The sequence below is a fragment of the Macrobrachium nipponense genome, chromosome 26, assembly GCF_015104395.2.
Source record: "Macrobrachium nipponense isolate FS-2020 chromosome 26, ASM1510439v2, whole genome shotgun sequence".
Lineage (NCBI taxonomy): Eukaryota > Metazoa > Arthropoda > Malacostraca > Decapoda > Palaemonidae > Macrobrachium > Macrobrachium nipponense.
This window is the reverse complement of record NC_087215.1, coordinates 24083638-24110348: the sequence shown is the minus strand read 5'-3', so window position 1 is coordinate 24110348 and position 26711 is coordinate 24083638. Positions and strand designations below refer to the sequence as shown.

The 26711-nt window shown below is 36.9% G+C and overlaps 1 protein-coding gene across 9 annotated transcripts in view; it reads left to right on the top strand.

The window, feature by feature from the left end:
- The window catches only part of LOC135200070 (protein glass-like), a 1678662-nt gene that overhangs the window by 638568 nt on the left and 1013383 nt on the right, over window positions 1-26711 (top strand). For 5 of the 9 annotated variants that reach the window (XM_064228345.1, XM_064228346.1, XM_064228347.1 and 2 more), the window contains exon 1: window positions 20093-20816. In XM_064228345.1, the coding sequence (XP_064084415.1) occupies window positions 20232-20816 (585 nt within the window). In that variant the 5' untranslated portion in view covers window positions 20093-20231. Of the gene's footprint in view, window positions 1-7536; window positions 7592-20092; window positions 20817-26711 lie in introns of those variants that run through there. The other 4 variants (XM_064228352.1, XM_064228351.1, XM_064228350.1 and 1 more) reach the window with 1 other exon arrangement.

Below are 26711 nucleotides of genomic sequence, written 5' to 3'. Positions count from 1 at the left end.
AACTGGATCACATACTTGCAATTTTTCCTACGTTATGACAGTTGTACTGCATACAGTTTGTTTATATATCAACAATCGATGTGTAGCCAACTAACTGACCAGGTTTTGTATCACTCATGTACTAGGGCCTAGGCCTATGTGTCTGCAAAAGGCTTACGAGCAGGTAGCTTATATGCAGTTGCTTCAGTATAGGCCTACGTAATGGTGTAAGTTGTGTGGCAGCAATCTATACCATAAAGGATTCACCATCAATGTGTGTTCAAAAACTATCAAGCTCTCTCTCTCTCTCTCTCTCTCTCTCTCTCTCTAGTTAGGGTTGTGAGTAACAGACTTGCTATAACATTTTTCTAAATATAATTTAAAAGGCTCAACCGTTTATTCCACCAACCCACGATCGTTCCGAATACTGCTTTGTCCAAGGTTAAGAGCTGCGGTTGAGCTGCTTGGTAGCGTAGCTGTGTGGGCGAGTGTCATCATCATCGGCTGCGGGACGTCGTGAAGGACCTCGTGTCCTTATATGCTTTATCTTCCACAAATCTCTAAGCATCGCCAGCCCCCTTATTCATAATCCTTATGCAAACAGGTCCGGGTTTTCCAGATTTCCTTGGCTCTAATAGTTCGGGCATGAGAAGCCAGCTAACAGTATCACGTATTATTCTCCCAGGGGTGCTGCAGCCTGCTACACTAGATGTTTATTATATTTCTTTTCTTTTGGCCACAACCATTTCAAGCTGGAGGAATAATGCTGACATTAAGTTCTCAGTACCTCGTTTGATGACATGAAAAGTTACCTACGCCCTCCCAGAAACTATGGGTATTAACCTGGTATGTATCCACCCATGGCGGAAGCTCCTTGGGCCGTCGTGTTTAGTACTAGCCCCTCGGGGATCAAAGTATTATGTATACCCATGCCTAAATTGTGTTGTCGGCAATTTATTTGTATTAATAATTGAAATGGGTGTATATAATACTTTGATCCCTGAGGGGTTAGTACTAAACATGGCGTCCCAAGGAGCTTCCGTCAAGGATAGATACATGGTTAATATCGAAACTGCGATTTACTAGGCATTCGACTAAATCTCCCCAGTCTTTCAAACCTTCCCCTTAAAGTACTTTACGCAGTTGCAATATTTGTTACTTACTCCAGTGACGGAGGTACAAGGTTTGGCATTTGTTTGTACAGCTCATCTTATTGGGATATTAAAGATTATCATAACACATTATAAACATCTTTGCTAAGTGTTTACGCTTTAGTGTTTGATTGGACTTAAAGTCTCTGATCTCAGTCTTTCTGTTTAGAATATTTTCGCTTACTCGAGGAGTAAGCCTACAAACTACGTTGTTGTTGTTTTTGTTGTTGGGGGGTGGGGTTAGGAAAGCCCTGTGGTAAAGCCTAAAAACTTCTGAAAGAGGTGTTTCGTGTTGAGTTAAAGATACAGGAATTTTAGGATAGGATATTTATGATACATCTATTAGAATGAAAATGTAAAAAAATAATTTCCATGTTAAACAGTACAGAAAAAATATTTCTAATATAATATGGCATATTTATTTTAATTTTCTTTGGTTAAAGATCGCTCCATTTGGCAGTAGATTTTAGCACGAGCCCGAGTAAGTTGGATGTCGGATCACACCCTGTTCATTATTTATATAATTGAGCTTAGTTGCCAGCTTTTGTTTGAAATGAGAAACTTAGTAGTTGACATGATAAACGGGTAGTAACTGTAATCATGGTTAAATTTACTTAAAAGTGTTTTTCGTCAGGTTTCCTTTACAATCGTTACTCTAGGCCTAAGTACCTTATCTGATTAGCCCGTAAACAAAGTTCGGGTTATTTGAAACTATTTAAGAAATCTAGGCATCAATCTCATATGAATCTTGGTAACCATACATTCAAAGAATAGATAAACATTCTCTTGTGTGCTTTAGGCTTAGGTAAGTACCTGATTAGCCCATAAACAAAGGTCGGGGTTCTTTGAAATGATTTAAGATCCAGGCAACAATCTGTTAAGTCTACATTCAAAGAATACTCTCTCTCTCTCTCTCTCTCTCTCTCTCTCTCTCTCTCTCTCTCTCTCTCGCCGTTTGTAAGTAATTTTGGAAGGTATTAGCCTGTTGTAGGTAATAATGTAAGTAGTGCAGTTTTTCTACTGATTTTTAGGTTTATGCACAGGTAAGCATGTGCAGTAGTTTCATTATCGTATTGTGTGCGTGCCTGCCAAAACGATCTCTCAGCAAGCGATTATACTCTCAATACTCTGATGATGCCGACTTGCTGCCGGCCAGGCAGTAGACAAGGTATTTGTTGTTGAACGTATAGCTAGTCCCTGTAGACTGTGTATTACATCAAGAATACGATTTTACCAGTCATTTCATTGCTGGAGGAGAGGTCAGATTCGCGAGAGAGAGAGAGAGAGAGAGAGGATCAGCTTAATTTTAATCATACTGAATGTGTGAGAAAAGCGTTCTAAGAGTTTTGCATCAGGTCTAGTGCTTTGTCAGGCCTGCACAGCATTCGATAATAGGACGTCATTGGCAAACCCCCCTCAGCCCAGGCTTTCCAAACGTGAGTCAAGGTTAGGTTAATCTCCGATGCTTGCATCATACATTCAGTGTAATATTCTTGGCTGATCCTGCAAAATATCATCTGCTGTAGGCATAGCTTGTGTAAAAGTGAGCTAGGGTTGGCGATGTTTTACTTGTTTCCACATGTTGAAATCCATATCCGTTGCAGTAACCCACATGAACTGGAGAACGCGCTATTAATTTTCCCCCCAGTATCGCAGAAGAGTGAAAAGTGTATTGCCGTTGGCCTCAATAAGGTTTGTCCGACATCGATGCTCATTTCAACCTACCAGGGCTTCCATACCCTCCCATTTGAAACTTTTGTACTTAATTGGAGTGAATTGTGTGCATTGAATGGGAGAAATATAATGTTTGATAATATTAATGTGCTGATATGAAGACTTGGTAAAATTGACAGTGTTAATGAAATCCTGTATAATTTGTGGCGTTAAAGAAAGCTAAACTGAAGTCATCCATCTTCCTGTATGTATGTATGTACGAGTATGTATGTATTTATTTATTTATGGAAATTCGAAGGTCAAATAAAGAATGATATATATATATATATACTTATAATTTTACAATTGTGGATAGGAGTAGGCAGTTTTAATAATCTCTGAAGTTCTGTGTGCAAGATCCTCTCCAAATATTACATTTTTGTCGTAACAAGTCCCTCTAAAGAATGACAAGAATCATTCTGTACATAGAACTGTTTTCCGCGTTTTCCTCTTGAATTGTATTGGATTCATAAAGAATACACCTAGTCGTGATATTCCTTTCATTTCATATGCATCCAACTAGCAAATTATTTTTTTATAATTTTAGTAATAAATCTGTGGATTGAATTCAGTAATCAGTGAAATGCATAATACTACTACATTGCACCGTTACTTCGAGAAGTTATGGAAAAAACCATTTCGATTACATTCATGAAACAAGCCACTTTATATTTGGATAAAAAAATATTTATGTACCATTTTTAGTTCACGAGTTGCAGCAACTGGTAACAGTGTTTGTAAGAGATGATGGTTGAAAGTACTAGTTACTACGAGTAATTTTTTTAACGTAAATGTGAATTTTGAAAGTAGACCGATGAATGTTGGTATGGATTGCTTAAGGGTTAAACCTGTAAATAAATGTAAAAGACTTTGGTACAGTGGTGGAAACGGTAGAATAAGTAAGCCAGGCAAGGTAGCAATAAGCCTAGTATTGGAATGTTAGAAGCAGTTGTTGGATCAGTGATGTCAAGTGTGGCGGTTGAATGAAGAAGGGAAAGAATTGCTCAGGCAGTAAATTAACTCTAGGAGAGTGTTTAGTAATAAACAAAGGAAAACAGAAGCATGGTAACGATATTGTCATAAAGGAAGGTCGAATCTCAGTGTTTTGAGGTAGTATGATAGGTAAAAAAAAAAAAAAAAAAAAAAAAAAAAAAAAAAAAAAAAAAAAAAAAAATAAGACGGAGGGAGGAGGAAAAGTTAGAAGTAATGGTATCTACTTGTAATGGTATCTACTCCAGAAGTCTTTGGAAGACTTGATAAAGTCCGGAATATCTTGAGTTAGCAGAAGAGCAGATAGAATGAGTGGTTTCTATATCTTAAAAGTTGTATGCTTGTGTATAGGATAAAATGGGGTTTTGTTTTACAGATATATATTTCTAATGAAACCTGTCTTGTTTAGGTGTGTTTGATGACAGCCAGGTAGTTTTTTAACATCTGTTCTTAATTACTTGAGGCAGTAATTAATAAGATGAATTGTTCAATGCCTAGTCCAGAACCACTTTCTCATGGAAGCAATTCTTTTAATCTGGTTGCGATAGTCAAGTGGACATCATATTGTAAATACTCAGTAATATCACGATCTTCCCAGTATTGTCCTAACTCTATGCTCTCGCTCTGTCCCTCTTTCTCTTTCTCTCTCATGAAAAAATAGCCTAATCTGTGTGTTTGACTTACGTTTTAGGGAAGTATTACGGAATTTTATTGCCTGTTTGGCGATATTAAGCTCAGCCGTATCTTGACATATCCCTGTGACTTCAATTTTCAAGCGAACGGTGACCAGGTTTTTTGGGTCAGTTGAAAAGCACTTATTGGTTGTTTCTCTCCCTCCCTCCCTCCCTCCCTCCCCTCTCTCTCTCTCTCTCTCTCTCTCTCTCTCTCAGACACACATTGCTTCAGTATTTCTCGTCTCTCTCTCTCTTCTCTTTCTCTCCCCCACATCGACCGATCTACTCTCTCTCTCTCTCTCTCTCTCTCTCTCTCTCTCTCTCTCTCTCATTATTTCGTCTTCCTATTACAAATTTAGTAATTCTGTACTTTTCATGCTGACAATACTGTAGAACACCTGCTACTATGACGTGAACTTAATATTGCGTTGCAAGATGGATGAAAACATTACTAAAGATATTCGGTAATTAATCATCATTCTTTCATTTTGTGCTACTGACATAAGTGGTATGTATTTATTACTTAGGGGGAAGCCAAACAAACTGACCAGACTAGCAAATTTTATCATTATATTTTGGCCATATAATAACTAGGAAACCAGCTAAGAAAGGAAAATTGAAAAGATAAAAATCAGTTAACCGACTGAATGAATAAATAAATACAGAGCAGATGGAATTCTTCAGATAATGAAATGCAGTGTGTTTGTATAGAAACGACAGTCCAGGTTGAGACGATGTGTGTATATATATATATATATATATATATATATATATATATATATATATATATATATGTGTGTGTGTGTGTGTGTGTGTGTGTGTGTGTGTATGTGTGTGTGTGTATAATATATATATATATATATATATATATATATATATATATATATATATATATATATATATATATATAATGTTTGTATGTATGAAAATATATATGTATGTATATTCTGTCAATTTTATGTATGCTTTTGTGTGTGTAACAGCTTAACAATGTTATAAAAAATTCAGCCAACATGCAGTGTACTGTTTATTGACGAAACTTTAAAATATGTCGATCTAGCTGAGATATCAGCATAGTTGAAGAGATCAATGGGAGAGTTTTGAATGGTTTGATTTTTGAAGAGATTTGAAAAGTTAAGTTAGGTTGGTTTAAAAGGGCATTGCTCAAAATTCACTCGAGAAAGCGGATGAAAGAGGAGAATTTTTTTCTTGAGATGATGACATTAATTAGTGAGTCGGGAATATATAAATACCGAACGTTTTATTTATTTCTTTTATTTTATTTTTTTTCTTGCAACACTAGACTTTCATGGAAGTTCAATTTTAGGCCTTAATGCCATTGATTTTTTTTTTCAGTGTGTTTTTTTTTCAATTTTTTTAAATTTATTTATTTATTTATTTTTTTTTTTTTTGTTTTGCCCAGGGGTCACATCCTTTCTCCAGTATCGGGATGGTATATGTAACTGGTGTTGCCACATAATTTGAAAGGAATGTAACTGATTCACCTTTTACACTTGAGTAGCCTTGCTTTCCGGTTAGTGGTTTCGAGTTCCTTTCCTTAAAGGGTTTACTTTATTTATTATTACTTATATTAAGTGCATATATTATGACTTTTCCATATAAGGAAGTCTGAAAATTTACTGAATAGATTAAATAAATAAACTTCGTAGTTTATAAATTCATTGTATTTAGTTAGTCGTTAGCAATTGGCTATTACAAAAAATGAAGTTAAAAAGAATACGACAAAATGCCTATTTCTATTTAAGCGTTGTAAAATTGTAAGGATTAATACGTATAGATAACATTTAGAGCCCTTCACTTGACAATTGTTGTAATTTGTAAAGTGAATTATCCCTGCTTTTGTATTGTCGTCCTTTTATTCTTAATTACCGAGTTCATGTCATAGGCCTGCGTATGCTATATATGCCTCAGGTAGTGCCGGGTTGCGCAATGACAGGAATGCGTGGCGACTCTGGGGCTTCCGTCCCAAAATTTCCTTTCCCCCTTCTAGATTTGTGTACTCCAATATCGTGATTATTAGCATGTGTCAAATTAACAGACGTGATTAGCATCTTGCATACCAAATTTGAGATATGTTAATTTTGATTGATGGAGGGTATTCGGTGGCTATCGTATGTGTAAATGCGAGAAATCTCTCTCTCTCTCTCTCTCTCTCTCTCTCTCTCTCTCTCTCTCTCTCTCTCTCTCTCTCGTCCATTCGCTCTTGGAGTATTCCATAGTGAAGGGGTTGTAGAATTCATGCGTTTAATGTGCAGTTATGCGAGTCCTTCACCGTGAGTTATGCGTATTATAATAATGTCTCTTCATCTATCTCATTATGTACGAGGGAGGTTACTCCAATAGTAAGGTCTGTGTGTATGCGTAATCCACTTCTACAGAGACGATATTAATCTCCTCTCCCACCCTACCCTTTTACTGAATTCTGAGAGAGAGAGAGAGGAAACGTCTGTTGCTCACATTTAAGTTTGACTTCTGCCGGTTTTTCTCTTTTCACGTTCTATTTATTTATTTTGTATTCTGTTGGAACCTCACTTGAAAAGTGACTTTCTGGTTTGGTGTCTATGAATGTGTGCGTGTTTAGATGGCAATTTTAATCATCAATTCTTCCATATCCCTCTTCATAGTGCAGCACACAGTCAACGGGAATCAGACTCCATACTTAGACCTGTCGTCGTCGCAGCCTGATGCCAGTCTCTCACACCGGTGACCTTCATATAAAGTATGCAGAATGAAGGACTCGATCCAAACTTCGGGGGCGGTACATACGTCCCTAGGGTCGGATTCAATATCTCCATCCTGTGTGTAATACCGTCATTTTGACAGTATTTGTAACCTAGTAACGATAATAGTAATTATCTTTCTCTTCATTTTTAGCAGAAATAGTCGCAGATGGGCTCTACAGAAACATTAGGTAGAAGGTCACTGTTTTGGGTTGTGGGTGAGTGTGGGTCATATTTACTTCGGGCAATATTGGACGGCTGTTAAACGCTTACTGTTTTGTCTTGCAGGGTCTTCTAGGGTTGCAGACAACGATGGAAGGTTACATGAAGCCACCGTTACAAGGTAAGAAAGAGAATTTTGGTGTGACTTTATTTTCTGATTTTTGGGTAAACAATTTCTCTGCCATGGTTTCGGTTATAGTGTGCTCTTGGCTTTTAATTTTCGGCAGTTGATAAAGTGTATTATATCAGTTGGTTTCGGTATAATTTTCAATGGTTTTGGTTGATTATTATTATTTTCCTTTTGGGATGAGGGATATACCTAGAAACACCACAACAGCTCTTTATGAATCCTTAATCCAAAAGCAGGAAACATGATTTTTGTTGGTTGTTATTCAGTTCCCTTGTTTTCCCATGAATTTCGATTCTCGCTTTTATTCGATGTTGTTCATAGTTCCCAAACGTCTTTTTCGCAAGTGAATGCATTTCTCGTTGTTGTACATCGGTGGCGTCACCGTCCAGTGTAAGATTTCACCTTCATCCGCGAGAAGGTTCAAGTTTCCAGCGATGTGTTACTTGTTGACAAGTTCCAAGGCTTATACAGCCTCCGTGTCGAATCTCCGTTCTTGATTAATCTAGGCCTATGCCGTCTGCATAGCTTATCTTTTAGGCTTTTTTTATCATAGTATATAATTAAAAACCTATTATAGAGGTTTAAAGGTTTCCCAAGTAATGGATCTTCTCTGAACAGGCGTTATTGCAGCGACTATATATTAGAAAGTATAGAATCACTAGTGAATAATTGACGGGTGTAACCCAGTCTCTCTAATATTAATATTAATACCAAAATTTAAGGATTTAGATCTTGGTAAATACTTTGGCATATATTTAATTTCGTACAAATCATTTTATACAATATTACTTCCAATGTCTTTCAATGGTGTTATGAGGAGATATGCTGGTGCTCTGTCAGTACTAGTTTGGTCAGATAATGGTGACCATATGAGTAAAAACGCAAAGTGAATCCATTTATTTTTCTTGGGTAACAGCGTTACTTTATAGATAACACGCTCCCACGATTGGGTTTGCCGGCGTCCACCCCGTGGCCAGTCAAGTCTCAACAGGGGCGTCTTGTTTTTGTATGCAGAATGAACATACCTTGTTCCTTGTTTCAGAATAGTAGGTACCGTCCCTCTTATCAAGACGTGTGTGTGTGTGCGTGTGTGTGTGTGTGTGTGTATTATTCAGAAGATGAAACCTATTCATATGGAACAAGCCCATGGGGGCCGTCGACTTGAAATTGAAGAACCAAAGAATACGGTGTTCATTAAAAAGAAGTAACACGAGGTAATGGGAAATACAGACAGAAATCACCTTCTGAAAAAGAATGTAATATAATCTATAATATATGCTAATATATAATATTATATATATATATATATATATATATATATATCTATATATATATATATATATATATATATATATATATAATATATATATATATATAATATTATATATAATATTATATCGAAGTCTGAGAACGACGGGCATGTCGAAATCAGATGGCTTTATTATGATCTCCGACGTTTCTGAACTGCAAGTCCCATTTTCAAGGCTCAAAAGACGGATTTATAAACATTAAAATGACTCGGACACAAAACGAAAATTAACAATGAAAATTGTCATAAAATGATTCTAGCTGATAAATAAGATTGGAATACAGAATAGAAGGCACAACTATATTTCAAGAAGAAAGACAGTCGAGGGACAACGAATGTCTGCGTGGGGGTTAGAGAGGTGGCAGAGGACTGGGCGTTTAGCTGCGGAACAATCTGTTTAATGAATTATGATTCCAGAGCCATTAGAAGTTGGTCATTCAAGACTCTACCCAATATCTCAAAATCATCATAGTGTATGTTTACATTGAAACACATGGACACGTATGTTAGAGATTCAAGGTTCGATAGTTTAACCATTGTTCTGTAGCTAACAACGCTGTGAGAATCTAGTCTCACCTTCAGAAACCTCCGTGTGTAACCGACATATGTCCCTTGGTCACATCTGGAGCAAGTGAATTTGTGTATAACACCGGAGGTCATAAGTGGGAAAATTGGGAAATAAGGGCAGTTTTGGAACAGTAGTTGCAGCGAAGTTCGAACAGAAAACTTTGATTAATTAACGTTCCTAAAAAAGCGTTGATGGTCCGCAATTGTCAACGAAATACTTCTGAAGATACATCATTTCCTCATGGAACGAGATTCAGTTAGAGGTCAAACTAAAAGCCCTATGTAATAGGGTCGATAATGATTTTAGCTTAAAATTAAGAAAGCAATGGCTGCAAAAGTTAGATCCCAGACTGGTAAAAGTGTTTTTTCTAAAAATCGTGGTATTAAAAGGATCATTATTCCCCAAAACTAAAACGTCTACAAAGGGTACCGTGTTATTATTTGCGTATTCAGTGAGAAACTTTACATTTTAATATATACTATTAACATATTCTGAAAAGCTATCTACATCGCTCGGCTTCTGAAGAGCAAAACGGTGTAATCAACACACCTTCAGTAAAATAACAGAGGATGGTATGCCAGCAGAAAGTTATCTAGTATTTGCTCCTCGAGGGGACACAGAAGATATTAGCAAAGGTGGGGCTGAGTGGGGATCCCATAGCCAATCCATCAATTTGTTTATAAGACTTACCATTAATAATTAAAAACGAAGGCAGTGTCCAGCAGTGCCAATTGCAACAACTTTTTAAATCCCGATTTGTTTAAGTAAACTTATTAAAAAAAAGTGTCATTGGTGATAAAAATCTTATCTAAAATAATTGGTCTCTTCCACAGGTACATTAGTAAACAATGATTCCAAATCCAAGCTAACTATACACAAATCCGAATCCTGACATATAACTACTACTTTAAAGCTGCTGGAGTTATTTAGGCGGTTTTTATATGATGTTAGAGAAAGTAAAGGTACCAAGAACTCAGTCAATTGAATTCGAGGTGTCATACGAGGTCAAGATAGGTCTGATAGGAGTACCTTGATTATGTATTTAGGAAGCCCGTACAGGATACCATAAGAGGCCCCCATGTTGAATAGAGACTGGTACTCGTCATTTTTTATGACATTATCTTTTAGATATATAGCACGGGGTCCTCATATGTTATCTTGCACGAGGTTCCTAAATACATAAGGAAGGTACTCCTATCAGGCCTATCTTGACCTCGTATGACACCTCGAATTGCAATTGACTTAGTTCTTGGTACCTCTACTTACTTCTCTAACATCATATAAAAACCGCCTAAATAAATCCAGCAGCTTTAAAGAGGCAGTTTCATGTCAGGATTTCGATTTCTGTATAGTTAGCTTGGATATGAAATCATTGTTTATTAATGTACAAATGGAAGAGACCAATTATTTTAGATAAGATTATTTATCACCTATGACACCGAGATTTTTATTACCTGTGACACCAAGATTTTTATTACCTATGACACCGTTTTTAATAATCTTAATAAATCAGATTTTGTAAATTTGTTACAATTGGCAATACCGGACGCTGCCTTCGTTTTAATGGTAAGCAGGCTGTTCTGCAGTTAAAGCTCCCAGTCCTCTGCCACTCCTCTGCTCTGCTATGCCTGTCGTGAGTGTTCCTAGAACCCCAAGGTGCCCTTCGTTGTCCCTCGACTGTCTTTCTACTTGAAATATAGGTGTACCTTCTATTCTGTATTGCAATATTATTTATCAGCTTCAATCATTTTCTGACAATTGTAATTTATTATTTTCGTTTTTTGTCCGAGTCATTTTAATGTTTGTAAATTTGTCTTTTTAGCCCTGAAAATGGGACTTGTAGTCCAGAAACGTCGGCAATCATACTAAAGCCATCTGATTTCGACATGCCTGTCGTCCGACTTCAATCGTTTAATGGATTTTTTTGCAACTACCTGCCTCCTGTGCTGTGTATATATATATATATAGTATAATATATATATATATATATATATATATATACATATATACATACATTACACATATATACAATACATTACACACACACACACACACACACACACACATATATATATATATATATATATATATATATATATATACATTATGGCAAGAGGACACGCAGGTTTAGTAGTGCAATGCTCGGATCACGTTTGTTAGATTCTAGATCATTCCCGGGTTATTGCCCGGAGTCCACTCAGCTATAAATGGGCTGCCAGTGTCAGATGAGATCAGTTGGAAAGGCTAGCAACATCACCCCTTTGTTACAGTTTCTCTTTCAAGTTGTGGCTTTTATTAAAATAAGAATAACAGCGTCCGGACCATGTACATTAAATAAGGATAGTGTAATCAATAGGCAGTTAAGATATTATAATCAGGTAGTATTTGGAATGTTACATGGTGTCCCCAAGAGTCGGAAGGCGACAATGACGGAAACTCTTGCGGCCAATTGCCTGAGAACGGAGATGGAGTAACCGACTTTGGAACGTCCTTCCCTCTAGATTTCCCTGCAGAAGATAAGCACAGTTGCAGCCATGAATCCGCTTTCATGTTGTCCCTTTTTAGGAAGTATCATTTTCGGTCTTGCAGTGTCTGTTATCCATATGCATATACAGATAATGCACATCATGACTGCCTCAAATAAATGTGCACCCAGAAAAAAAAATAGATGATGAAGCTAATAGAGAAACGGACAGTTAATTATAAAATAAGTAATGTTTATCCCTCTCTGTCATAAAGTTATTTTAAGACCATTCAATCTGCCACTGCTCGTAATTAGAACTTTTCGATGTAGAACCTTTGGATGGTTGCTATATCAAATGTCTTGTGGCCGTTTATAAAATCATGTGGTTATATGGTATTAGTTTAGATGGGTGTTAATCTCCTTGTGGCTGCTGCTGTGTTCTCTACCTAAATTCAGTGGTCCGACGGTCGTAGAAAAAATGCGCCTCACGGGAGATGCAACAGTATTTCGTATAAGAAAGAGTCAAATATTATTCCAACTTTAGCTTGTGTAGTATATGGTTTTAGAAAGGAAAAATTCAAGTAAAACTTCAGTACGAGGGAGTGGCTGAGACCATGAAACTATGGATTCATCTGCGAAAGAGTGGCGGAGTTTTATATAAATGATTAAAAAAAAACCATCCAGGCTCGAGCCTTACTGTTGTTTCTCCATTAAATTATAGTTTTTCTTTTCTCTCTAAATTATAGTTATCTTTCCCTTTAAATTCTAGTGTTTCCATTGTTTGTTTGTTTGTATGGCGTTTTTACGTTGCTTGGAACCAGTGGTTATTCAGCAACGGGACCAACGGCTTTACGGGACTTTCGAACCACGTCAAAAGTGAACTTCTATCACCAGAAAAACACATCTCTCGCTCCTCAATGGAATGACCGAGAATCGAACTCGCGGCCACCGAGGTGGCACGCCAACCCCATACAGACCACACCACTAGTGTTTCCATTTGAGTTCTAGCTTTTATTTTCCCTTTAAACTTTAGTTTATCTTTCACTTAATTTCTAGTGTCTTATCCCATATATTATATTTTTCTGGCCTTCACTCTTCATTCTATTTTTCTTTCCCTGTAAATTCTAAGTTTACTTTTAATCTCAAGTTTTTCCTTTACCCTTAAGTTCTAGTTTTTATTGTCTCATTGAATTTAATTTTCCCCTTTCTTTTGATTATATTTTCTCTTTAACCTTAAATTCTACTTTTCTTCGAGTCTGGGTTAGGTAAATTTAAGGACTCAAGGTTGCCCGACCTGTTGGCCATAACAAAAACTAGTATACCTCACAAAACCATAAATACCTCCATATAATGACGTGATGTGGCAGTATATGAAATCGTATACTAATTGCGACATTGTTAGAATTAGTTTTTTTTTCTTTATTGATTCGTAGTGTTCATGGAAGACTGTTCTTGTCTGTAAAAATTGGAACACGACCTGGCCCTAATTACCTGTTTGTGCTGAATGACCTTGAACCTCTTAGACCCTGTCTTTATTGTTTCTGTGATTAGTCAGAGAACAGAGATCCACACTAGGCCTTTTAACCTTTCAAATTTTGTCATGCTGTTGGGCTGCTTGATAACAACCCGTGCTGTCATAATACTGAGTTCGGTAATCATTTACTGCTCCATATCCATTCATAAAGCAATGGATTGCTGTAGATTATGCAGGTTTAAATTTGATTTAAGAATACAAAAATATCAATGGTTAATGTAGTCATTTACAAAATTCCTGTTGAACCTAGTATTTAAACAATTCGGAAACGGTGAAAATATTGTTTATGTGGAAAAGTGGTAGCGGTTGTTATTCTGATGCGCAAATCTGTTAAATCGTTTGTCAAGGTCACTATGTGATCTGGGGTTAAAGAAGGTCGGTCAGTGTTACATACATATATGTAACTCTTGGCTATTAGCGCCATTAAATGTCAGCAAAATGAACACCCACCGGATCAGAAGTCTGTCTTTGAGGGAGAAAAACATTTCAGATATTCTTACTGATGCAAAACAAATCAAATAGGTAATATTTGTTAAGGCAGTTATGGAGATAACCAGTTAAGTTTAGTATGTTTCCCCAGGAATTGTATTTTGCAGTAAAACTTCATTTTTGGGACTGTAATTGTTGGTTCCGCAAAAAAAAAAATATATAGATAATGTTATATAATATTATATATTATATATATATATATATTTATATATATATATATATATATATATGTGTGTGTGTGTGTGTGTGTGTGTGTGTGTGTGTGTGTGTGTGTGTGTGTTTGTAAAATATAAAGAATATCATCTTTCTTTAGCATGATGTTTCAATGCAAGAAATACTAAAGCATTCTGCATTTTTGGCATTTTAAACGTGTAACTCTTCCGGTGTTCATCTATAAGACCCGAGGGGAATTAAAGGGCGATTAAAATACTTAAGAAATTAAGATTTAGCACCTTTGCACAGGCTTGGCAGCGGGTCATTTTCCACAAAGTTCACTATAGACTTGGGTTGACTACAATGTTCAGTTTTCATACATTCTTCGGCCACTAGCCAAGTTTGTAAATGTTCACCTTGGTTTTTCACGGCATTGTATCATGTTAAGGTTTTACTTTTAAATATGAATCGATCTTGTGTTTCTCATTATTCCTACTTTAGTTCGTTCAAATTGTGAAGCATCATAGAAACATTTATTATATAGATTAATAGTTTTAATTGTTGTAATTAACCTATGGTCCTTGTAGCAGGTAAATATATAGAGTGCCCTTTTGTTAAAAAAAAGGGACACATATTAAAATTGCTGGTACTGAATGTTCACTTATATTGCTGAAATTGGGAACAGGTAAGACTGAGAAATTTCAGAACCTATGTATCATTTGGGGTATTTCAGTGGCTACATAATCGAGTTAGGCGAAGAGCCATCAAGCCAAAACTGGTCATGAAACAAATTGTTTCTTGGGAGTCTCCCCCATTAAGTTCGTATCTCAATCTCCTTTTCTTTCTTTCTGTAAATCTTCAGCTGAAACACCTTTTCGACAGTCAGTAAACTATATAAATCGAAGGGGCTCCAAAAGGAAATCTGCAGAGAGAGACCTGTTACAGGAAAAGATAATTAATAAATATGAGCCAGTAAAGAATAATATTGATACACCTGAATTCAGGTGTCGTCAGATGATTACAGTCATGAATTTGCTCTTCTCTTAAACATTCCTGAAATCGAATATGGCAATTAGATGGCTATTTACTTGATGTGCCTAATTATTATCTAATGAAGGGTGAAGTTGAAACCAGTATTCTGATCTGTGAATTCAGAAAAGGGTAGAGGTATGGTACAGACCATGAGTCACGAAGATAATTCAAGCTCGTAAACTGTACCTGTGCAACCTTCTTCAAGCGTCAGGTTGTGTTTAGTTATATAACAACTGAGATTGGGATTTTCGATGTTTTGAAATATAAGTGTGTGACCAGGAAAATTTTTTGTTGACGTTTAACATCTATTTGTATTTGGTCAGATTCTCTCTCTCTCTCTCTCTCTCTCTCTCTCTCTCTCTCTCTCTCTCTCTCTCTCTTTCCACACACACACACACACACACACTTTCAACCATATTCAGAAATGTAAAACTTTCTATAAATTAAATGTATGCTATAATTAATGTAACCTGAAAAATTAAAGTAATGATGGACAAAATTGTGTAGGATACTGTATAAGTTAGCGACCCAGTATACTGCCATGCCTGTGTCATGTAATATCCCATGGAATTCCTTTCAGTGGTAAAGAGTTTAATTTAAAATTGAAGGCTTTAGACATTGGAGCAGTTTATTAACTCATTGGATTGGCCTTGTGTACAAAAATGAAAACATGAAAACCAATGAACATTCATACTCTGGGCCTTTCAAAATAAATCCTACAGTAAGGAATTTGGTTGATACATATATATATGCAGTTAATATTTATTTCGATAACTGAGTATTATTTTGATAAATAACATATTAATGCCAATAGGACTGATGTCAAATTCACACACCTGAAGTTACTACAACAGGCTTTAAAGAATGAAGGAAATATAAAAGGCAATTAAAATATTATTTTGCATAACCGTTCCCGCTCTCTCTCTCTCTCTCTCTCTCTCCTCACTCTCTCTCTCTCTCTCTCTCTCTCTCTCTCTTTCTTGTCTGTCAGTTTGTCTTTCTGTGTCTCCCGATGAGAGTAACGGAAAAACTCTGCACTAATAATGTTCATAAGCACTTTCCCTTTGTCGTTATATTTTCTTGCATATTAATGAAATTTAGGATTGTAACTTTGTAAATATCTGAAATTTTTTACTTTAGAAATAGACATTTTTCCTCTTGGTTATATAACGTTCATTAAATGTTTCTAGATTTTGCTGTAAAGGTCCCCATTGTGTTGGGGCTGTCTCAGGTGATACGTAGGTGTTATCAGGTTGTGAACAGCGGTATTTGAGTGATTAAATTTTGTAAATGTATTTAGGCTTTATTGTGTTCATCTTAAAAACAAGTTTAAGTAGTTTTACAGTTTGAGCTCGATGAATTTTCCTTTACTTCAAGTGGATTTCAATAAGGGCAAGTCCTCCATTTTATTCTGCTTTTTCTTGCTTAGAAGTTATAACAAATTGCGTACATTATAGAGATGTAATTAGTCATTGAATGCTATGTGCTAATGAACATTTATACAAGAATGAACAAAAAGGAACATGTTGATATTCCACACATTACAACTCTTTGTTTGAAATGGGAGTGTACCTGGAACTAGGGCATAGGGGTGAAGAGAGTAAGATAAAAAAAATCGTGAGCCCTAATTTCGAAGGAAAAACTACATTCCACTCTTGAAATACGTTTTAATCCTTGATACGTCGCAGTATTTTACGAAAAGAAGCTATCGCGTAGGTTTCGTTTTTTTTTAATGAGTCGAAGGAATAAGAATTTACTTGATAGGTAATTTCAGGGTATATAGTCTTATGTACATACTGAAGGATTTACAACGACTTGCTTGTTCAACAAAATATGCGAATGCTCGGTTCTCTGTGAACATAGGCATAATTGTATGTGAGTGTCTGTGTGCATGTATTCTTATATAATATATTGATTTATAAGCATACGTACTTAGGTCCTAGCTGTTGGTGGGATGATTTTTCCTCTGTCTCATCACATGTATACTTATAAATGTATTTTAATCATAAAATTTCACTCTCTGTACACGTCACATATATGTTTGTAAGAGGTATAAACGTATATATATATATATATATATATATATATATATATATATATATATATATATATATTATCTATATATATACCATATTTCAATGTGTTCAGGTATTCAAGTATAACTTAAAATTACAACAGGAACGTAAGTACTGTTCAACAATACTTGATCATCCCCTTTGGCTTCCAGGGAGCTATGAAGTATTGTGTTGTGGGGGAGATTAGTAGACGTTAGTTCTACAACCGGGGCTACAATGAATAATTTGTTAGTTGCATTTAAGGAACTTTAGTTTGCCGGGGGTCTTAGAATATTCGACACTTGTATCATAAATCCACTTGTTTGACAGGTGATATAGTTTGCATACTAACCACCATGTATGGGTTTATCTGAATTGCATGGGTGAGTACGGATGTATGTTATGATATTACACACACAGACACATCATACACACGCATGCATGCACACACACACACACATATATATATATATATATATATATATATATATATGTATATATCTATATATATATATATATATATCTCTCATATATATATTATTTCCTGAGTAAAATTATTTTCATGGTAAGAAAACGTCTTCATGTACTGAAAACTCGACAAGCATCCTTCCCCTTACCACGTGCAAGCAGGGCGTTTGGAGGAGGGGTCAGTTAATGAAAGCAAACAAGCAAAAGCAGAGAGAGAGAGAGAGAGAGAAGGCTGCGAGAGAGAGAGAGAGAGAGAGAGAGAGAGAGAGAGAGAGAGGTGAGGGATAGGGAGGTCGAAGTAACAGGTAGTAGTAGGTACCGTTTGAGTGAGTGCAAGCAATGACACAATCTACCTGGGGACTTGAACACTGCTGCTACGCCAACCGCTGTGACAATGCCCTGTCTTTGCTTGGATCAGCTGACTGACACACACGGAGGAAATGCCACAAGCATGACGTTGCTTGGAATCACCAAAGCCGTCTTTGCTCCCATGTGCTTTCCACTGAGCGTAACAGCATGCGGTGTGTGGTGGTGCCCGCCTTCATAGGCCTTAACCAAACCCGCATTCTGTGCCCTGATTGGCAGAGGCGAATAGGCTTAGTTGCGATACTGTAGTACTCATTACCTGGTTAGCAACCGCGACGCGCTCTTGTTTGGGCTTTCTTTTGCTCAGGCTGATGTACATAAGGGTCATAGTGGCGAAGGAAGCCGGGGCCATTAAGATGAAGAAGGCGTTCAATATATTTGGTAAGGAGGTCCAGATAAACGGGGTGCCGGTGGGCGGGGCATAGGAAGGCGGCTGCGCTGCTTTGATCCCGCCCACCTCTGGACACGTTTTAAGGAGCTGTACTGCTCAGCCAATCGTCGCCAGCGCCACCCGGCCTATCCCAAACGGCCTATCATCCAAGATCTTTTTTTTTTCTTTTTGTAAGACTGGACGTTATTACTTGGAGGAAATGAGCCCGAATGCTGAAGGAAGCCCACGACAAAGGGGAGAGAGAGAGAGGGAGAAAAGGGAACTTGGACATGAGATTTGCCTTTTTTTTTTCCCTCTTAAGATTTGTCATCATCTCAGGGAGAAAAATATACCAAATAAAAAGAGTATTTGACAAATGTTTTTCTTATTGGTTAGATGAATTGACTTCATGTTTGTAATTGACGAGGCAATACATAGGCACTTACATAAGAGCTGCTCTTTCCTCTCTCTCTCTCTCTCTCTTACTCTTTTCCTGTTTTCTACTTGGCACAACTTTGATTTTCTTTGCCCTGCCCTTCGCAGCTGACCGTCGAGCGCGTCGTTTGCCGTGGTATTATGATGCAAACTAGACCGTGCATTGTGCCTGCATGCCGTGGCAGGGAGGGAGGGAGGGAGGGCGCAAGCTTTGGTGGGCCCAGTGTCCAGCGCGGGAAAGTGGAGGGAAGACTGCCTGGCTGCCTCCGCCGTTGCACGTGCTTGCAGCTGGCCACTGCTGCTCCCTCCCCCTCTCTCCGTCCCATCCACGGCCCTCTCCCTCCAACCATCCCCTCTTCCTCATCGCCCTCCTCACCCTCTTCCTCCTCCACCTCCACCACCACCACCACCGGCTCTTGGGGGTCATCGGCTGGCTCACTCGTCTCTCTCTCTCTCTCTCTCCCTCTCTCTCTCCCTTTCTCTGGGCGTCTTGAGGCGCTGCTCGACCTGTGGCTACCGCGCCGCCCACCCACGACGCCACCCGCCTCCTTAGCCACCTCCTGCTCTGGTCGGGCCTCCTCGGCGTGTCTCCCCAGCAACCGTAGCGCCCCCTTTTGGCCGCCAGTGGGCAGGCCCAGCAACCGCTGGCCGAGATGAGTGCGCTGCAAAACACGGGCGGCTGCGTCTTGAGGAGAAAAGGCCGGCCCCTTGCTCGACGGAAAACAGGAAATGATCCACCTTGCTGCGTCGTCGCTCCAAAACTTGCGCCTTTTTGGCGCTGGCCGGCCCAAGAGTCCCGGCACTCGTCGAGACGAGCCTAAACTCCCCAGTCGCTTCGATCGGTCTCGGGCAGCTCAGCTCTTCGCGGCCTCCTCAGTCGTGCTAGCGTGGCGAGGCGTGCAGTCTTGTGTGTGTGTGAGTGCTGGAGGAGCGCCCACCACCACCACCACACCACCACCACCACCACCACCACCACCTCATCATATACACACACACACTCACATTGTGGAGTTGGAGGAGCCCCCGTGCGCCCAGTTAGCAGCAGCTGCTCTGGTGTCCCTCCTCCACCCACCACCATCATTCGAAGACATGACCAACACTTGACCCGCTGGGGCGCCCTTGACCACCACCACCACCACCACCACCACCCACCTGCCTGACCTCTCACCTCACGTCGTTTTTTGCAACTTGGTGACCTCGATATATTTAAAATAGCTATATTTATTATCGTCTGACCTCGCTGCCCACTGTTACGGGCCACAATTTTCTTCCGATTAACTGGTGACCTCGCAAGCCTCCACACTGGCTACCCACGGGTGCGACCTTCCACCCTCTACAGCATTGGCAACCCCTCACCCCATTGCCTCGCCTGGAGGCTTAACGACACCCATGCCCACAACCTCTGACCCGGACGAACCCCCCGTCAGAAACATGGATTCTTCCGCTTATACTCCTTCAGCAGCAGCAGCGGCGGCGGCGGCGGCGGCAGTAGCCTCCCTTGGAACCCCTACGGGATATCCCCCAAGGAGCATGGCATCTCCTTCACCCTTCACTCCCAGGCCGATGGAGTCTCCGATTTTTCCCCCGCGGACTTCTTCCGAGTCTTCTCTGCTGTCGGCCAAGATAGAGGCGCCCCCATCTCCCCCGCCTTCATACCCACCGAGGAACATGGATATGCCTTATGGTCAGCGGTCCTCACTTCCTGTAGGAGGAGATCACGCTCCCCCTCCGCCGCCTCCAAGCATGGGGTACTCGAACTATTCTCCAGGATCATTCCCACCGTCTTCCGGGCCCTATGGACCCCCACCGCCCGCGTCGTTTGCCTCGCTACCTCCCTCCTTCACGTCCTCGTCCCTACCGCCCTCTCTCTCCTCGGCACCACCAGGATTTCCCCCATCAGGAGCTACTGGATCTCCCCCACTCGAAGCCTTCGTACAGTTGCTTCTCGCAATGAATGTGGAAGATCAGCTGAAGGTAGGTCGTGTGTCATCTCATGAGCATTAGGATCCTAGTATGATAGTGGCCACATCATGTAGTTCATTACGGTGTTTATCATCTCCATCAATGTGCAAAATGACGTCCATGCAAATATCGGTGCTTCTGTTTGACGACAGTGATCAGCAACTAATGCCAGTGCCCTTCCTCTGCCCTAGTGTGTACCGAAATGATCGTGTGATTTTTTTGCATTACAATTGTGATGACAAACGTGATGATGATAACACGGAATACAGGAAAGGAAGTCATTGTTCAGTTTAAATAAAATTGGAAAATTGATGACAAACCCAGTGAGGAGTGAAAGAGTGTAACGAGATAAAACCATGTGAAATTTTTGTTGCGCGCACACGTACGTGTATCGACGATATAGGGCAGTAATCAACCACCCGTCCAACTGATTTTAGTTGGAAGAATGAAACGTTTCCAGTCTCTTTATTTCTAAATGTTACCTGTTTGAAATGTGAGGGGAGATTTAGCATGCATTTTCCCTCGGAGATGTTTTTATATTACATTGACTTTCTCTAAGAAACAAACATTTTCTGTGTAAGAGGATTCATTCGTATTTTTATTTAGTAGGGAGGAATGTTCTATATATATATATATTATACAGATTTTTGTTGTTAATTTAAACATATGCTATTACATCATGATATCTGCCCGTAGAATTTTTGCATGTCAAAACAAAATATGGAAATCTAGAAGGAAAGTATGAAAACATTATTTGACAATTTTCAAAAACAGAAATAAACCTAAAAAAAAAAAAAAAAAAAAAATCACCGCTTCGGCGTCAAGTGTTGAAGCGTAAGCCACGTTACCGATTTTTTTTTTTCTCTCTTGTAATGATGATGCGTGCAAGATAGATGAGCGCACATAATGCACCTATGCTTAAATTGTATAGGCTGTTGTGGGCCAATGTGCAGATCTCATTAGCATATGAAAAAGGTTAGTTTTTTCCATCGCGTAACCATCCCCTGCCATCCAGTTCTTTTGATAGCAGGCCTTTTCCCCTTTGGTACTAAGCTCAGGCTAAATTAAACATATTTGGCAAATAACCGGTGCCTTTGGTCGTACTGTTACAAACGGCTGTCAGATCAGCCTGATAACGGCTTTGAGGGCGTTTGGTTTCCAAATGATGTGTGGCCGGCGTTAGCTCTGAATAGTTATCTTCTCTCGGGTCGTCATAAAAACTCAAATATACACTTAGTGCGTTTATTTGTGTAAAGGTCAGTTTACTCACAGAGGAAAGCAAAAGCATTTTTTCCTCTAATCATTCATTGACATGTGGCCGCCATTGGCTGTGAAAAGTTATATGTTCATGCTGTGTGATAAGAACGCAGGCACATTTTTGATATCCTTTTATTTCATATGCTGTATTCAGTCATATTGCAAAGCCGGAGGTAGTTTTTTTTTATTTAAATCAATATATTTTGATGACATGAATATGTTTTCCTATCAGTGCATTGGCATCGCTTGAAAAAAATCGATAAAAGTTTGTAGTTATATATCTTTATTTTCTGTTCTTTTGCTTCATAATAGTGTTGGCCATTAAACGGCGGTACCCTCTCCTTCCTCTGTCCACTCCTTCGGGATCGAGTTACTGCAGAGAGGAAGAGAGGCGACAAATAAAACCTCCACCGAGGAAACAAATAAAGTTCCGAGAGGGGAAGGGAAAAGTTCTGGTCAAAAAAATATCCAATCTCTTGGGACGTAGGCGTTACGTAAAGAATCGTATTTTTGTAAAGCCAGCATTTTTCCCTTTCTTAACCGCGATGAGCCTTGGCATTCAGTTGAGGCGATGTGTCGTTTTGCGAATTTCCTTGGTTGTTATGTGAACAGTGGATTTTTAATAGCGAAAATCTGTGTAAGCTGTACGCAATCATCCGTTTTTTTATTTGTTTATTTTTATTTTTCTAATTTTCTCAATAGTAATTGTATTTATTTTCTTTTCTAGTTGAATATTAGATTTTTTTTCTGGCATGTCAAATATTTTTTCACCTTCCGTATGTTCTTTATTTTTCTTTATTTGTAGTTTTGTTAGTAGCTTTGTGTTATGCCACGCTCATTTTCTTTATTTTCCTTTTTGTTACTTTATCATATGAACATAATTATTATGGTTTTATTATATATATATATACATATAATATATATATATAATATATATATATATATATTATATATATTAATTACACATTTATATTATGCCGTACTGGTTTTCACATTTGACATAAGCTTTTGCATGAAGAGGTACAAAAAATTGAGATGGCGTCAGTCGAAGTTGAATTATTCAACAGTGTTTCAAGTTACCTTATAGCTTAATTTTAGATTTCTGTAATGCTTTGGCATTGCCTTCTAAATCTCGCTGAATACTGAAAGTTATAATTATTATTATTATTATATTATTATTATTATTATTGCTCAAAACTTAAAAGCAGTTACAAGGTATTAGCAACGCAGACAGCCACTAAATTGCCATACATGGAAAGAGGCCATCTTTATTATTATTATTATTATTATTATTATTATTATTATATATTACAGCTGTAATCGCCATTGACAACAGATTGTATAATCCAATTTAGTCCGTACTTTCATGAACGAACATAACCATTAAAATGTAGGTGCATGAAAATAGTTGATAATATTTAACAGTGAAATATAGCATTAAAATAGAGTTTTTTTCCGTAAGTTATTTATTTTATTTTATTTCTTGATTATATTTATTGCAAGATGAAAGTTTACACGAGAAGTCTTAAGAACGGTCATATCAACAGAAGGACTTCTAGCAAAATGGTATTTTAGGTTTGGGGAAGTATTTTGCGGATTATTAAAATGTTTAGTAATCTGAAATCTCTGAGCCTTTTTCAATAGAGAAATATATTTTATCTCTATTTTCTAGAATATCTCTTTCATGATTGTCTTAATTTCCTAGTTAAAAAAAAAAAAGGAATATCAGGCAATCTGGATAATCCGACAAAGTAGGGATGTTTTTGTGAAAGATACGGTTGCGATAGCTTTCCCATTGATTGAGTTTGATTGTCGAAAAGCAAATGAGAAAAATAAATATTGATGAGGAAACAGTTTCATTTCAGTTATTCCCTGGAGGAGGAGCATTATAGCACCCAATGACCGTTACAGAATTAATGAAGAATACTGTAGATAACAAATTTCTTTTTTAGAGCATTGCGGAATCCATTTTTTGTAAATGTTCTGTAAAGAACACTGAATTTTCGGCATCTTCCTATAAGGAATACTTGAAATGCAAAAGCATCCGTACGTAGATGTATTTTTCTATCAAATCTATGTTGTCTCGTATAGAATTTGACAAAGATTAGCCCATATGTGTTTAATGTTATTACATGTGCGTAGGTTTTATGCAGTTCTTGAAAGCATATATATATCTATATATATATATATATATATATATATATATATATATATATATATATATATGCATATATATATGATATACATATATAAATTATGGATATATATAGATACAATATATGTAATATATAGATATATATATATATATATATATATGTTTTATATATATATATAATATATATATATATATATAGTTATATGCATATATACATGTGTGTGTAATAAATAAATAAATACCCTATTATGTTTATCTTTATTCTTAATATAACTAAAACAGCGAATATCATTTTATAATATTATAGTAATATATATATATATATATTACATATTAATATATTTATGTATCATATATCTATCTAATGTGTGTGTATAAATATAATTTGTATATATGCTTTATTAATATAACTTAAACACAAAAAATATATAATATATTATATATATTATTATATTTATATATATATTATATATAGTATATAATATATATATATATATAGATATATATATATATATATATATATATTATATATATATATATATATATATATATATATATATATATATATATATACGGAGTGCACGTGGGTGCATGTATGTAACTTGCCATATCCAGTATCAGCTATTTTTTTCGCGCTTCCTTCTATTAAGATGAACTGCAATTGTTTTATTTTTTTTCACCTTGCCAGATACTTCTGGTGTCTGGCTTTCTGACAAGTAACAATTGTAGTATAGCGAACACTTCAACGTCCAAAAAATCCCACAGTTTACGTATCCTTTTTTATATTTAGCCTAAATAAAATATTACCAAATTTAAGAGATGTGAATAATGCACATCCAGATAAATACCCAGCTAAAATCCATTAAATTAAAGAAAGTGATTGATACGTGTAGAGATGTGGTAATATCAAATATACACACATACACGTATATATATATATATATATATATATATATATATATATATATATATATATATATATATATATATATATTTATATTCATTTACACAGTTTGAATGTGAATTATTATTCAAAAATATATATAAACGTATCTATTCTATCTATATATATATATAATATATATATATATATATATATATATATATATATAGATAGATAGATAGCGTATTTTTTATTAGTATTGCAAGTGCCGTCCGCTGTAAGTCACATGTCTTACACTGAATTATCAGCAAATTTGATGTCCGCAAGGTTTTGAAAAATTCAATTATTTACCATTTTTACTCTACTATTTTCACTCGTACTTGATACCTCGTCAGATTATAGGTAATTCACTGTGCGATATGCAATGAAAATTAAATTTCATCGCTTCTCTTATTAGAAAGTATACTATTACTACCACTCTTCTGATAAAAGTTGCTGTTCATTCACCTACTAATTCTAATGCTACTGTTTCGTTCTAGAAACTACTAGCCAATAAGAATAACTCCTAGGAATACAGCCAAACCATAACATAAGGTTGAGAAGTATTGTGTCCCTTCATTATTGTTACGACATAATTTGGTTAGAATGTATTATAATATATTCTCCACAGAAAACATTATATTGTTATCAATATCAATACATACCTGCCCAATTATAAGTATTTTCATGAATTGCGTAATGCGTTTGTGCTGCTCATGCGCTCTTGGTCCAGATGAGCTATGATGTCACGTTGCAAAGAGTGTTAATATCATAATTTTCCCTTCTGATGCTGAATACTCTTATTGTTTAATTTTCAGCTATAATAGTTTTGATAAAGATTTAATAATAATGATATTAGTATTAATAATAGTTGTCTGCTCTATAGTTTCTTTGCATCCATAAGTCAGACTAGGTTCTTGATATTAGGATATAGTCTGTATATATCTCCACAATATTGTAAGTCTGTAGTTAGTATAATCTCATTATAAAATTTCCGCTTCCGATATATCATTGGTGGATAGAATACTAACACCTTGAAAGGGTACCTAAACTAACGAGCCCCCCTCCCCCACCTTTGGGGGTCTGTCACAGATCAAAGAAAAATCGTTCGTGGTGATTTATAGTGATTGTTTTGATGGGGGAGCTGGGAATAGAGAGTGATTTTTGTGTGTGAGTGTATGTGTGTGCGCGCATTGGGTGGGGGGTGGATGGGTTAGTCGGGGGAAAAATTAAATTTGGTTTATGTGACAGACTCATAGCAGGAAATTCAAGCAAGATGGCGTTTTAAATTATGTTTCTTGATTATGACGTGGTTTATTTTTGTGGATGGAAATTTAGCATAATTTCATTCTTGATTTTATACTATATTGAATATATTTCATGTTTCCTAGCTGTAAGTAACAATTTATTGTAGAATGATGTTTTTAGTTTGATATAATGATTATGCAGCATATTTTCAACGAAAGAAATTTAGTGTGGTTATATTTTCGTTTTCTGATCACATGACATAATTTGTATTCTTGGTAGTTATGTTAGGATGGCGTTGTTAATTAGAGAAATGTGTATAAAGTTT